The sequence below is a fragment of the Pelophylax lessonae genome (genome assembly GCF_965119305.1).
Source record: "Pelophylax lessonae genome assembly, chromosome: 3".
Classification (NCBI taxonomy): domain Eukaryota; kingdom Metazoa; phylum Chordata; class Amphibia; order Anura; family Ranidae; genus Pelophylax; species Pelophylax lessonae.
In genome coordinates, this window is record NC_138770.1 from 278,484,871 (window position 1) to 278,501,330 (window position 16,460).

Below are 16,460 nucleotides of genomic sequence, written 5' to 3' on the forward strand. Positions count from 1 at the left end.
CACCGGGGAGGGAAAATGGCTAATTGGGTCCAATTTTGACATTTGCACTTAGGGGTGTACTCACTTTTGTTGCCAGCAGGTTAGACATTAATGTCTGTGTGTTGAGTTATTTTGAGGGGACAGAAAATTTACACTGTTATGCAAGCTGTACACTCACTACTTTACATTGTAGCAAAGTGCAATTTCTTCAGTGTTGTCACATGAAAAGATATAATAAAATATTTACAAAAATGTGAGGGGTGTACTCACTTTTGTGAGATAATGTGTGTGTATATATATATATATATATATATATATATATATATATATTTAAAGCAGAGGCCCTAGGGAATAAATTGGTGGGTTTTGCAATTTCTTATGTCAAATAGTATTTGTGCAGCGGTTTTTTAAACGCAGTTTATTTGGGAAAAAATACTTTTCACTTTTTTTTGTAATTCTAATGCAAACAAATACAATGCATAACCCAATTTTTTGGTAAATACATATTTTGTTTTTATCAATAGTGTGTGATCAGTGGCAGCAGCGCAGATGTAGAATGTACACATCTCTGCGCATACAGACATAAGCGGGTGTGTGTCTGTGAGGATGCAGTACAGACATGTTTATATGCAGATCCTGTGTAAATCAATAGAGCCTTATAGCGCGTTTATAGTAAGGTAAACCATATACTGAGAATGGGCCAGAGATATAGTTAGTAACATGGGTAAACACTAATTAACCCAGCCATGACTCTATGAATAGATCTGGAAAATGTGGAGAACAGAGGCAGAAGCGGTTAGCACTCTTGCCATGCAGCACCTGTCCTGGGCGTCATCTCCCCCCCAAAGAAGCCATCTGTTGGGAGGTTATGTTCTCCTGGGTTTGTTTAGTTTCTTTGCTTTGTGCTCTGCTTTCATCCAACATTACAAGAAAAACAATGCACGTCCGTAATCTAGCTTCTTCACAATTGGTTCAATGTGACCAACATAGGATTTGGACACAGACTGGCAGACTTTTTATTTCCCAGATGATAGATATTTTGATGCTGCTTATGTATGTACAATTCTGGGATGCTGTAATATTTGGCCCCTGAAGCCGTTTGTTTTTTTTTCCTTTTTTAGCTTTGTGTAGAATGAAGAATAAGGTCCCATTCACACCAGACACTGCGTGTTTACATGCGTTTTTACCGAAGCAATTTTACTTTGAAGTCGCATTCTTTTTTCTTTCTTTCAATAGGAAACAACAGAGCGCCTCTAAGTGCAGTATTTATTAAATGAGCGTGAACACAATGATATAACAACTCACATGGTGGAAGACATAATAGGCTTGGACAGACTCCGGTGGTTTATCAGATGAAAGATGTAAGTCCAGGAGTCCTGGAGAGTAGAAAGCCTTGTGCCGGTGTTCCGTGAGAATTACCTACCCGTGAGAAAAACCTACCCTCGTCACTTCCGGTTCACGGCAGTGTGTGTAACGCGAGCAGTTACATTAAAACAGCTGTACTGCAATACCAGTCATCTCCGCTCCTGTCACTGTCACTACCCTGATCTTGGCTAGTAAATATAAAAGCGGCGGCGGGTGTATGAAAATATAAATCACGGAGCCCAGAGCCGCTTTTATATTTACTAGCCAAGATCAGGGTAGTGACAGTGACAGGAGCAGAGATTACTCATATCGCAGCACAGCTGTTTTAATGTAACCCCCGCGCGGGTAGGTTTTTCCTACTAGAGCGCATGCGCACTAGTCTGATCCTCAGCTCTTCCAGTAGGTATCCGGGGCTGTGAGCATGCGCACTGCTGCGCTGCTCAGCTGTTCCTGGCAGGAAGTGACGAGGGTAGGTTTTTCTCACGGGGTAGGTAATTCTCACGTTACACCGGTCTGGTGTACTCCGAGGACGGGTAGTCGCTGACCAGAGGATCCTCCGTCTTCCGGGTTCGGCTAGGCGCCAGGGACCAAGCTGGAATGCAGCGTGCGCTGCGTGACGTCACCGGAGACAGTGGTGACACGATGCGTTTCAGAGCTTGCGCAAGACTCGCAATGGGCATGCGCGCTCTTTTTTCAAGTGTGGGAAAGTGATGTCTATGAAAACGCCCATTAAGGCAGGCGAAACGCGTTGACGCACTTCCTGTTGACGGCATACCACACAGCGTCACTTCCTTCATCTCGTGGAACGCAAGCCGGCTACCGATCCCGGAAGTGGACGCATGCTACGTTCTCATGTGGTTTATACTAATGCTGTCTACCTTATCTACATTTGTGAGTAGTTTTTTATCTATTATATTTAATAAAAGTTACTACGGGCTTCACTATGTCTGGCTGCTTCCCTTCCTTATGAATGTGTAATCGAGAGGGACCATTAGTATAGGTTGGAGGCTCGTCTGGTGAAATTCGGATCCATCCATCCCCAGGGCTGTTTTGGAGGGTCACTGTTTTTTAAGGCTTGATTACCTTTAACATCTGGTGAGTGGATCCCCAAAAGGGGCCGTTTGGAGCACTTTTACCACATTGTGGAGCACCTCAAGCACTTTCTGTCCAGCACCTTATTTGAATGTATTAATGGACTCATAATTTTGGACTGCACTTAACTTTGCACCAAATCACTTTAACACTTAGCATTTTGATTATTGCACCTCATATTGTGATATATATTAATTTTTTGGTCATATTTCAGCACCAAGCATCTTGCACTTTATATTGTGATATATATCAATTTTTTATTGTCATATTTTATCACCAAGTGCACTTTATATTGTTCATTATCGGAGGATTGTATTTATTTATCTATCACTTTCCTGGTAGCGTTGTCATATAACATTTTCATTCTATCTTGGTTTTTTACCTAAGTGGACAGCAGCTTCAGGTAACACTATTTTACACAATATAATTTTTAGCGCGGGTTTTAAGTTTACGTTTACACATGTTTCAGTTCCAAATTCAGCCAAAAATTCAGATTTGATTTGCACCTGAAACGGAAAATAGGGATGCACCAAAACCCTGCTGCGAGCCGCAGCTGCAACTAGTGTGAACCCAGCCTAAGTAGCACTATTTATTTATTACAAGTATTTACAGTATCTCACAAAAGTGAGTACACCCCTCACATTTTTGTAAATATTTTATTATATATTTTCATGTGACAACACTGAAGAAATTACACTTTACAATGTAAAGTAGTGAGTGTACAGCTTGTATAACAGTGTACATTTGCTGTCCCCTCAAAATAACTCAACACACAGCCATTAATGTCTAAACCACTGGCAACAAAAGTGAGTACACCCCTAAGTGACAATGTCCAAATTGGGCCCAAAGTGTCAATATTTTGTATGGCCACCATTATTTTCCAGCACTGCCTTAACCCTCTTGGGCATGGAGTTCACCAGAGCTTCACAGGTTGCTACTGGAGTCCTCTTCCACTCTTACATGACATCACGGAGCTGGTGGATGTTGGAGACCTTGCGCTCCTCCTCCTTCTTCCTTTTTGAGGATGCCCCACAGATGATCAATAGGGTTTAGGTCTGAAGACCTGCTTGGCCAGTCCATCACCTTTATCCTCAGCTTCTTTAGCATGGCAGTGGTCATCTTGGAGGTGTGTTTGGGATCGTTATGTTGGAATACTGCCCTGTGGCCCAGTCTCTGAAGGGAGGGGATTATGCTCTGCTTCAGTATGTCACAGTACATGTTCGCATTTATGGATCCCTCAAAGAACTGTAGCTCCCCAGTGCAGGCAGCACTCATGCAGCCCCAGACCATGACACTCCCAGCACCATGCTTGACTGTAGGCAAGACACACTTGTCTTTGTGCTCCTCACTTGGTTGCTGCCACATACTGTACACTTGACACCATCTGAACCAAATAAGTTTATCTTGATCTCATAAGACTACAGGACATGATTCCAGTAATCCATGTCCTTAGTCTGCTTGTCTTCAGCAAACTGTTTGTGTGCATTATCCATTTTTAGAGACAACAGCCATGCAGACCAATTTGATGCAGTGTGCGGCGTATGGTCTGAGCACTGACAGGCTGACCCCCTACCCCTTCAACCTTTGCAGCAATGCTGGCAGCACTCATACGTCTATTTCCCAAAGACAACCTCTGATTATCACGTTGAGCATGTGCACTCAACTCCTTTGGTCGACCATGGCGAGGCCTGTTCTGAGTGGAACCTGTCCTGTTAAACCGCTGTATGGTCTTGGCCACCATGCTGCAGCTCAGTTTCAGGGTCTTGGCAATCTTTCTATAGCCTAGGCCATCTTTATGTAGAGCAACAATTCTTTTTTTCAGATCCTCTTTGCCATGAGGTGCCATGTTGAACTTCCAGTGATCAGTATGAGAAAGTGAGAGCGATAAACCCAAATTTAACACTCCTGCTCTCTATTTACACCTAGGACCTTGTAACACTAATAAGTCACATGGCACCGGGGAGGGAAAATGGCTAATTGGGCCCAATTTTGGTATTTCCACTTAGAGGTGTACTCACTTTTGTTGCCAGCGGTTTAGAAATTAAAGGCTGTGTGTTGAGTTATTTTGAGGGGACAGCAGTTTTACACTGTTATACAAGCTGTACACTCACTACTTTACATTGTAGCAAAGTGTCATTTCTTCAGTGTTGTCACATGAAAAGATCTAATAAAATATTTACAAAAATGTGAGGGGTGTACTCACTTTTGTGAGATACTGTACATAGGGCTGACAATTTACACCAAAACATATATATATATATATATATATATATATAAATATATATATATATATATATATATATATATATATATATTGTACCTTAAAGTATAACTAAAGGCAAAACATTTTTTTTGGGATAGAGTGGAAATGGATTAGATAGAACACCTATTAGGTTTTTATTGCTACCTCTGTCCCCGTTAGGGAGATTCATCCTGTTTGGTCTGTTTATCATTATCATTGAAAGTGAAAGTAAAAGAAAACCCTTATTTTTTGTTGTCCTCAGAAAAGTAATAAAGGTGAAATATTCCAGGGACACTAGTTCTGGTGACCTGCAGGTCCCCAAGGAATTCCCTTAATTTGCAGGGATTTAATCTTACTTTCTGGTTGGCTCTGGGGCAGGAAGTGAAGGAAAATATCCCAAATGGGACAAAAATGGCAAAAAAAAAAAAAATCTGACAGGGGTTATAACCTTGCATTACTTTATCCAAAAAGAAAAACAAAACGTTGTGCCTATAGTTCTACTTTAACATCAGTCCCCACCCTCAAGAAGCTTACAATCTAAGGTCCCTAACTCACATTCATACATACACATACTAGGTCCAATTTAGACAGGAGCCCAATAACCTTCTAAGGCTGGCCATAAGGCAAAAGTTGAACATGTATGGCCAGCCTTAATCTCTCTAAAACCGAGAAAATATTCCCCCACACTTGTGCCCTCCATGAATTTCAATATCAATAATGCAACCATCAATCCCAACCCTCATGCCAGGGTACTAGGTGTAATCCTAGACTCTGACCTGTCCTTTCAGCCCCAAATCCAATCATTGTCAGAAGATTGTAGACTTCACCTCCGTAACATCTCTAAAATACGCCCCTTATAAATAATGAAACCACCAAGCTACTCATTCACTCCCTTGTTATCTCTCACCTAGTGGCGGCTGGTGCTCGGTAATTTTGGTGTGGGGGGGCAAATCAATAAAAAAAAAAAAAGAATTCCCCTATTGGAATCCATGCGTCCGGCGCCCTGCATGTAGATTTAATGGGCTGGACGCATGGATACGGGGGGGGGGGGGGGGGGGGGTTGGTGCCCCTGCGCCCTCAATGGATGGGCCGCCCCTGCTCTCACCTTGACCATTGCAACCTCTCCATAGGCTTTCCCCACTTCATTCTATCATGAATTCTGCTGCCAGACTCATCTACCCTACCACCTGCCCAGTGTCTGCCACCCCTCTCCGCCAATCCCTACACTGGCTCCTGATGGCCAAGTGAATTAAATTCAAAATACTAACCACAACATACAAAGCCATTCACAACATTGCCCCAAGCTACATTATCAATCTTGTCTCTAAATATAACTCAAACCATCCTCTCCGCTCCTCTCAAGACCTCCTACTCTCAAGCTCCCTTGTCTCCTCCTCCCATGCTCGTCTCCAGGATTTCTCCAGAGCCTCCCCCATCCTCTGGAACTCTCTACCTCAATCTGTCTGGCTATCTCATACTCTGGCTGCCTTTGGGAGATCCCTGAAAACTCATCTCTTCAGGGAAGCTTTTCACACCTCCAACTAAGCTTTACCACTTCCATCAGCTCATTCCCCACAGTTACAACCTTTTGTACCATTTTACCTACCCTATTAGATTGTAAGCTCTTCTCAGCAGGGCCCTCTTAACCCTCTTGTATTTTATTGTATCGTCTCCCTTTTATATTGTAAAGTGCTGCATAAACTATTGGCGCTAAATAAATCCTGTATTATAATAATAATAATAATCTGAGCCAAACATGATTTTGTTTTATACATAGACTGTAAAAAATGTGGAAATGTAAATGCACGCAAAAATCATGCTCCTTTGTACGCTGTATGGCTCTCAGAGAATGTGTGAATTAGAGTATTATTATTTTTTTTTCTTTTGGATAGCATGGATAAAGGTTAGGACCCCTGCCAGGCTTTACTGCTATCCTGGCTTTTGTTTGGGCTTTTTTATTTTAGCTTTGTCCTCTGAAGATCACTTTTTGGCAGATTGCTTTTCAGAGGGTGTTTCACAGGCAGTGGGGAGGTGTTACGTGACCTCCTCACTGCCTGTTTTAACCCCTAATGATCCACAAAACAAAGCAAAGCATCACAGCTGTGGCATGCATATACTCTCGCAGCTTAACCTACCTAGCGGTATTCCCGAGCGTGGCTCGGGGGTTAAATTTCAGAGCCAAAAGCGGTAACCCCCAGCCACACTCGGGATACCGCTAGGAAGATCGCTGGATCCTGAAAGCGGGGCTACTTACCTTGTCACCGGGATCCAGCGATGTGTCTCGGCTGTGTCTGGCGGCGGATCTTCCTCCCGATCCTCTCCGTGCCCCGGCTTCTGTCTCCTGCGAAGTGCGTTCGCAAGGGGGTGGAACCGGTGGCAAATTCAAATGTAAGTAAAACACACCAAACACACTGATACCATTCAAAATAAAAAAAAAATCACATTAGTTCGTCCCCCAGTGCCCTTTCCTGCAGTTTTACGGTACTTTTTATGTATATATATATATACGTAGATATATATATATATATATATATATATATATATATCTACGTATATATATATGTATATACATATATATATACGTGTGTATGTATATATATATATATATATATGTATGTATATATATATGTATATACATACATTTATACGTATATATATACATACATATATACGTATATATATATATATATATTTATATATATATATATGTATGCATACATACATACTTTAACTTATTTATAGTTTTTTTATTATATTATAATTTATGATTTTGTGTTTCAAACTTTATCATACCCGGGATGTTATAAAGAAGAATGCACAGTAAAAAAAAAAATCATGTGTAAATAGTTAGTTTGGGCTGCTCATTCTTAAGAATTACATGCAAAATAATGGTACCGCTTTCAGCACCTAAAATCCGAAAGAATCATACCGCCAGGGAGGTTAAAGACATGAAATGTGAACAAAGCACATCCCTCTATATGTGTGTACTTATCTTAATCCAGAGCACTAAGTGTCATTTCTGTCTGCTGGCCCGTTCCTCTGCTATCTGCAGGAGTCATTTCGGACAAGTTTTCCTGACACATAGAGAAAAAAGGTGACGGGAGGGAGCTCCAGCTTATTGACAACTTCAGCTCTGTTCCTGTATGCTGCGTAAAAGGGGGGTGTCCTTTCCCTCACTGAGCTCTACAGAGTACAACTTCAGATCTTTGCCCCCTTTTTTCTGACCGTTCAGAAAAGCTTTATAAATTCTGGACTTTGAACAGATGTAGAGAAGTGAAGGCTGTAGATAAACAGGTACAACTTACATAGGAGGATTTTTTTTTCAACTATGTGTATTACCTGAGGCCAGTCACTTCACTGGGTATGTAAGGGTTTCCCATCACTTTAGGGGGCAGTGGTTGGGAAAGGAGGGGGTAATAAAATTGTACCTCCAATGTGTGTTTTTAGTGCCCCCCAACTGCAATGTAAACATAGCCTTAAACCTCTTTTATATGGGTGGCCTGAGTGCTGCAATAACAAGAAGTTGAGCCATGTGTTTTTTACCGCCCCCTGACCACTCACCTAAATGCTACCATACACCTAGAGGAAGCTGTACACACGCTGCAGCACATTTAACATGGCTTGTTGGGACACTAACGGTAAAACCTTCCCATTCAAGTTAATGGGGCCGCAACCAGGAGCCAAATGCTTGGTTTGCGGTTGTGGTGCATTAGTCCTATTAAAAATTGTTGGCAAAAAAATACAAGCTTTCAGAACGGGAAAGGATTTCCCCCCAAAATTTGTGACCGCAGCTGTTTATCCACCCTCTTAAAAGTGACCCACCCTGGATTGCTTCTCATAAGCTGCCCAAGTGTGAACTTGGCCTTGGATAGATTGCTCCTCACTTCCTGTTTTGGGGTACAAAGTTGTTCTAAGCAGGAAATGAGGGAAAATCTGCAACAGGGCCACTGACAGCATTAGGAGGATCAGGCCTTTCCTTACTTTACTAAGGAAAAGTGTTTGTGTTGCTAGTGGAGATCTTCCCTCACTTCCTGTTCAGAGGACACCCTCTTCCCCAGACAAGAAGTGAGGGAAGATCTTAGTTGTGGGTGGAGTGGGGAAGGATTGGAACCCTTGGCAGGTGGAGATCTTCCCTCACTTCCTGTTCAGAGGACACTCTCTTCCCCAGACAGGAAATGAGGGAAGATCTTAGTTGTGGGTGGAGTGGGGAAGGATTGGAACCTTTGGCAGGTGGAGATCTTCCCTCACTTCCTGTTCAGAGGACACTCTCTTCCCCAGACAGGAAATGAGGGAAGATCTTAGTTGTGGGTGGAGTGGGGAAGGATTGGAGCCCTTGGCAGGTAGAGATCTTCCCTCACTTCCTGTTCAGAGGACACCCTCTTCCCCAGAAAAGAAGTGAGGGAAGATCTTAGTTGTGGGTGGAGTGGGGAAGGATTGGAGCCCTTGGCAGGTGGAGATCTTCCCTCACTTCCTGTTCAGAGGACACTCTCTTCCCCAGACAGGAAGTGAGGGAAGATCTTAGTTGTGGGTGGAGTGGGGAAGGATTGGCGCCCTTGGCAGGTAGAGATCTTCCCTCACTTCCTGTTCAGAGGACACTCTCTTCCCCAGACAGGAAGTGAGGGAAGATCTTAGTTGTGGATGGAGTGGGGAAGGATTGGAACCCTTGGCAGGTGGAGATCTTCCCTCACTTCCTGTTCAGAGGACACTCTCTTCCCCAGACAGGAAGTGAGGGAAGATCTCCACCTGCCAAGAGCTCCAATCCTTCCCTACTCCACCCATAACCAAGAAGTCCACATTTTGTGTGTGATGATAAAGATTTGCTGCCTGGCTACAAATGGGGGAGACAGGCAGGCCTATGAAGAAAAGAAAAGTTAGCCCTCTCTATAAATAGGCATTGCTGGCAGCAGCTAGCCCCCTCCAGTCCCCCTCCCAGGACTCAGAGCTGGTGTGATCTGCTATTGGATTAAAATAGCATCATCTGTCCTTCCCTCCCATGCCTGGGCTGCAGGGTGTACAGTCACACAGCATTGTTTGGGAGGGAGCAGCAGGAATGTGAAGATGGCTGCAGACCTGGGAGAGCTGCTTGTCCCTTACATGCCCACCATCAGAGTGCCCAAGTCAGGGGACCGAGTCTACAAGACGGAGTGTGCCTTCTCCTATGAATCCCCTGTGAGTGCCTACCTGTCCTCCCTTCCCTTCTCGTCCCATAGATTGCATGCCTTGTGTGCTTCCTCTCCCATCATCATCTACTTACTACAGCTGTCATCTCTCCTCCGGGGTTCCTACACGTGCTATGGAGAGCTAGTCCTCTCCGGGGAGGGAGGTACACATCGCTGTGTCCCATAACAGTCCCTGATTCATAGCGATCGCTGTGTGCCAGGACAGGTAAACAGGGGCCATGGACATACATGTTGTCAAGTGTCAAATTGGCTCCTATACCGTGTCCTGTATAAGTCCTATACTGTACTGTACGAGTCCTATATAGATCCTATACTGTGTCCTGTATGAGTCCTGTACAATATCCTATATCGATGCTATACTGTGTACTGTATGAGTCCTATATAGATCCTATACTGTGTACTGTATGAGTCCTGTACAATATCCTATATTGATGCTATACTGTGTTCTGTATGAGTCCTATACTGTATTCTGTATGAGTCCTATATAGATCCTATACTGTGTACTGTATGAGTCCTGTACAATATCCTATATCGATGCTAAACTGTATTCTGTATGAGTCCTATATAGATCCTATACTGTGTACTGTATGAGTCCTGTGCAATATCCTATATGGATGCTATACTGTGTACTGTATGAGTCCTATACTGTGTACTGTATGGATCCTATATAGATACTATACTGTGTATTGTATGGGTCCTATGCTGTGTACTTTGAGTCCTTTGCAATATCCTATATGGATGCTATACTGTGTAAGTACTATACTGTGTCCTTCACAGGTCCTTTACTGTGTACTGTATGCATCCTATATAGATCGTATACTGTGTCCTGTATGAATCCTGTGCTGTGTACTGTATGGGTCCTGTACAATATTCTATATGAATGCTATACTGTGTACTGAATGAGTCCTATACTGTGTCCTGTACGGGTTATTTGCTGTGTACTCTGATTCCTGTACAATAGCCTATATGGATGTTATACTGTGTACTGTTTGAGTCCTATATTGTGTCCTGTATGGGTCCTATACTGTATGAGTCCTATATAGATCCTATTTTGTGTCCTTTACGGGTCCTATATAGATCATTTACTGTGTCCTGTACAGGGCCAATGCTGTGTACTGTATGAGTCCTGTACAATATCCTATATGGATGCTATACTGTGTACTGTATGAGTCCTATATAGATCCTATACTGTGTACTGTACGGGTCCTATGCTGTGTACTGTATGGGTCCTGTACAATCTATATGAATGCTATACTGTGTACTGAATGAGTCCTATACTGTGTCCTGTATGGGTTATTTGCTGTGTACTCTGATTCCTGTACAATAGCCTATATGGATGTTATACTGTGTACTGTTTGAGTCCTATATTGTGTCCTGTATGGGTCCTATACTGTATGAGTCCTATATAGATCCTATTTTGTGTCCTTTACGGGTCCTATATAGATCATTTACTGTGTCCTGTACAGGGCCAATGCTGTGTACTGTATGAGTCCTGTACAATATCCTATATGGATGCTATACTGTGTACTGTATGAGTCCTATATAGATCCTATACTGTGTACTGTACGGGTCCTATGCTGTGTACTGTATGGGTCCTGTACAATCTATATGAATGCTATACTGTGTACTGAATGAGTCCTATACTGTGTCCTGTATGGGTTATTTGCTGTGTACTCTGATTCCTGTACAATAGCCTATATGGATGTTATACTGTGTACTGTATGAGTCCTATATAGATCCTATACTGTGTACTGTACGGGTACTGCATGAGCCCTGTACAATATTCTATATGGATGCTATACTGTGTCTTGTATGGGTCCTTTACTGTGTCCTGTATGAGTCCTGTACAATATCCTATGTGGATGCTGTACTGTGAGTCCTATAGTGTGTACTGTATGAGTCATATATAGATCCTATACTGTGTACTGTGAGTCATATATAGACCTATATTGTGTGCTGTATGAGTCCTATATAGATCCTATGCTGTCTACTGTATGAGTCCTGTACAATATCCTTTATAGATGCTATACTGTGTCCTGTACGGGTCCTTTAATGTGTACTGTATGAGTCCTATATAGATCTTATACTGTGTCCTGTATGAGTTCTATTTAGATCAGTTACTGCATTCTGTAAAGGTCCTATACTGTGTACTGTATGAGGCCTTTTAATGGGTCCCATACTGTGTACTGTATGGGTCCTATATAGATCCTATACAGTGTCCTTGACGGGGTTCTATATCAAGTACTGTACGAGACCTTTACAATATCCTATATGGATCCTATACTGTGTACTGTAGCAAAAAATACTGATTTTAACTTGTAAGAAAAAAGTATCAGAAAAAGGTTTAGTCTTTAAGAGGTTAAACTGCTCTCATTTACAGACAGAAGTTCATTCCTTAAGTCCCGGTTCACACTACTCCGACTTGTCAGGTGACTTGGTTGCCTGACAAGTTGTGCTCCATTCTGTGCAATGGGAACCGTTCTAATAGGAGCGACTCAAGTCGCTCTGACTTTGAAAAAGGTTCCTGCACTACTTTTGGCCGAAGTCGGAGCGACTTGCATTGACTTCCATTACGCCGAAGTTGCGGTGCACAGCGGCTTGTTCAAGTCGCCTCGAAGTCGTGTCGCCATAGTGTGAACCAACTCTTAGAGCTGGTTCACACTACCACGACTAGAAAGTCGCCCCGTGACTTGTTTAGAGACTTGTTTAGAGACTTGTTTAGAGACTTGTTTAGAGACTTGTGAAGAGACCTGTGCACTACTTTAATCTAAAAGAAGGAAATGATACATCGTGTTTATAGTTACCTAGCAGCCTTAACAATTTTGATAAACATTTTGCTGGCGGCTCTTTTTTTTTTTTTTTGACAGCTGTGAGTGAGCAGAGAACAGCTCTGTAAGAATCGAGGACATGCTGTCGTGAGGGGGGTGAATCAAGAGCTTTTTTAACGATTAATTGTGCAGCTCTACTGTGTACTGTATAAATCCTATACAATGTCCTATATGGATTACTATTATTATACAGGATTTATATGGTGCCAACAGTTTGCGCAGCACTTAACAAAATGAAGGCAGACATCACAGTTACAATACACTTGGTATAAAAGGAATCAGAGGGCCCTGCTCTTTAGAGCTTACAATCTAAGAGGAAGGGTCGATTGATAGAAAAGGTAATAGCTGTGGGGGATGAGCTGATGGAGAAAGTGAAACGGTGTATTAGTTGGAAGCCAGATAGACTTCTCTAAAAAAGGGATTTCAGGGATTGTCTAAAGATGGATAGATTAGGAGACAGTGGGACAGATTGGGGTAGGGAGTTCCAAAGGATGGGAGAAGCTCTGGAGAAATCCTGGAGGTGACAAGGGAGCTAGAGAGCAGGAGATCTTGGGAGGATTGAAGAGAGCGGCTTGGTTGAAATTTTGAGATCAGGTTAGGGATGTAATTGGGGGCAGAGTTGTGGATGGCATTGTAAACTATTTTTAGTAATTTGAATTTTCCTATCCTGTGATTCTTTACTGTTTCCTTTTTACGGGTTCTATACTGTGTACTGTATGAGTCCTCTTCAATGTCCTTCATGTATCCTATACTATACCCTGTACTGGTCTTGTACCGTGTACTGTATGAGTCCTATACACTATATGAATCCTATACTGTGTCCTGTATGGGTCTTATGCTATGTCCTATATGTACCCTATACTGTGTCCTTTATGGGCCATATACTGTGTACTGTATGAGTCCTTTATGGGTCCTATACTGTGTACTGTATGGATCTTATACTGTGTCCTATAGGGGGGCTATGCTGTGTCCTGTACGGCTCTTATAATATGTCCTATATGGATCCTATACTGTGTTCTGTATGGGTCCTATACTGTGTCCTATTCAGATCCTATATTGTGTCCTGTATGGGTCCTCTACTGTGTCCTATATAGATGCTTATTATGTCCTGTGCGGATCTTTTACCATGCCTGTGCGGGTCTTATACCATATCCTATATGGATCCTATATTGTCATACTGTGTTCTACACCATGTCCTGTATGGGTCCTATACCCTGTATGGATTTTTTTTATTTTTCACTATGGCTTGTCAGGGTCCTATACGGTGTCCTGTATGAATGCCATGCCCCCCCCCCCCCCTGGAATCTTAACTTCCCCTTTCAAGTGGTTGTTAAGCCACTCTATACCATCCTGTCTGGTCTGTTTAATAATCATGTGTGTCTGTGTATGTGTTTTAAAAAATAAGCCATTCTTTACCATTTTCCAGAGGGCTGAGCACCGCTCACGTGACCCATTATCTCTCTCCTCTCCCTGTCTGACAGCTGCCTGAAGTGGGCAGGGCCGAGGATTCCTCACTGATGTCAGTTGGGAGGGGAGGAGGAGGAGAGAGGTGACAGGTCCCGTGAGCGATGAATGGCGCTCTGAAACTTGTAAAGAACGGCTTATTTTTTATAAACCACAGACACAGGGGCACACAGGATTATTAAACAGACTGTAGACAGAATATGAAACTTTAAATTAAACTACAGCAGCAGGAGGGGAAGGGGGACGGGCACTGACACAGGAGCAGACAGGCAGGGAGAGAGGGGGAAGAGAGGACAGAGGAGGACAGGAGGCACATAGACTGACCACAGTGTTAGGGCTCAGCAGCCATGGTATACTGTGATAAGTTTACAGAGGGGAGGACATAGCCAGGCAGGATCAGCCAGGTATTTCAGGTGATAGAAGGGGCCAAATTAAACAGCAAAGCACTGTGCTGTATAACATGCTTTAAGGGAACATAATCAATTTTTTTTAGGTTAACAAATGCTTTAAAAATAAATGCTGCTGTTTTCTCTTTAAAAATAAATACTCAAAATAAGTATAATGACTAAGCCCCTCCCCTTCATGAAATTGTTGAAAAGGGGCGGAGCATGGGTGACCTTAAAATGATGCCCCCCTCCCTGAAAAAAGTTCTGCGGACGCCCATGCCTGTATGGGTTCGGTATTGTCACATATGGGTTCTGTACCCTACCTATATGGATGCCATGATATGTCCTGTATGAATCCTATACATTGTTCCGTATGGGTCCTATATAGATCCTATATCATGTCTTATACTGCGACCTGTATGGATCCTAAACTGTGTTTTGTATGGATTCTTTAACACAGCTTCTCAGGATCCTTTATAGTGTCCTGTATGGATGCCATGCCAAGACTTGTACAGACCCTATACTGTTTTCTTTGTGTCTTCTATGCTGTATTCTTTGCGGATCCTATACAGTGTCCTGTATTGATCCTATTCCATATTCTATACAGTGTCCTGTATGGATACTTAGCCATGTACTGTATGAATCCTATATTGCCCTGAATGGTTCTTATGCTGAGCCCTGTACAAATCCTGTATGCATATTATGCTGGCACAGCTCCTATACTATGCCCTGTATGGGTCCTGCCCCTTATCCTGCACAGATCCTATACCATGTGTTGTATGGATCCATGTCCTGTTTTTTGTTTAGATTCTATACCATGTGTTGTATGTCCATGTTTATCATTCTTCTCTGACGCGGGGTCCTATATCCGTGTTTATCATCCTTCTCTGACGCGGGGTCCTAGAAGTAACCTAGACTTTACTTGTTACGAAGAAAGTCACATTAAAATCTCACACAGTTCTTTTGAAGACACTCTCATTTAAGCTAGATATTGCTGCCAGGGCCATAACAGGTTTATCTAGAGCCCAGGGCAAACATGCAAAATTGCCCTCCCCTCAAAGATGTATAATCACTATGTATCAGCAACCCCCCCCCCCAGTGTAAATCCCTCCCCTTTCCTGCTGAAATCTCCTTCCCAGCACAGACCTTTGCCTCCCCAACCCTCCCCCCAGGTCAAATTGTCCCGTTCCCCATACCCCCCCCCCTCTAAATACAAATTCTCTACCCCTTAAATTTTCCCTCTGAGCACAAATTATCTCCCCCTCCCAGTGCAAATTCTCGATAATCCCCCATCCTAGCACAAATCCCCCCCCCCCCAAATGTCCCCTCATAGCACAAATACCCCCAATCATCCCTGCTAGCACCCTCCCCCCCAAAAAAAATCCCTCCCATATAATTTCTAGCACAAATTCCCACTCCTAGAACAAATCTTCTTCCTCCATCCCACCTCCCCTCAAATCTCCAGTCCTAGCACATCTCCCCAAATTTCCCCTCCTAGACAATTTTTATCCTCTGCCGTCCCCCAAATTCCCCCTCCCAACACAATTCCCCCTTCACCTGCTTGTGGTGCCCCCCCACCTCACATCTCATATGATAGTATCCAGGGCAGCCATCTCTCCTACCCATGCCCACCCCTGCTGCCAGGATGCATGTAATGGTGCCTATAGCTCTCATGTTTATGCATGTAAATGTGCTTACAATGTTTAGGCCTCAAAACATCAATAATTATGGTCCCCAGTGGTTTCTTGCATCTGGAATTACAGGTGGTTGCAAGCAGCTGCATCCAGAAAGTCTGTATACAGAAATGACAGGCTGACTGGAGCCGTGGCAGTCCACCTGTGTCTGTGCATCTTGCGGTTAGGAGTGGATGATGGACTGTGAATGCAGACAGGCTTTCGGGGAGCTGTTCACAACCACCTGTATT

General features: G+C 43.1%; 1 protein-coding gene across 1 annotated transcript in view; it reads left to right on the top strand.

Moving 5' to 3' along the window:
* The first annotated feature begins 9,696 nt into the window (after positions 1 to 9,696).
* USP13 (ubiquitin specific peptidase 13) overlaps positions 9,697 to 16,460 on the top strand; it is a 159,243-nt gene continuing 152,479 nt past the window's right edge. Inside the window, exon 1 of the mRNA XM_082248812.1 lies at positions 9,697 to 9,847. Within this exon, the coding sequence (XP_082104938.1) occupies positions 9,737 to 9,847 (111 nt within the window). The 5' untranslated portion in view covers positions 9,697 to 9,736. The remainder of the gene's footprint in view (positions 9,848 to 16,460) is intronic.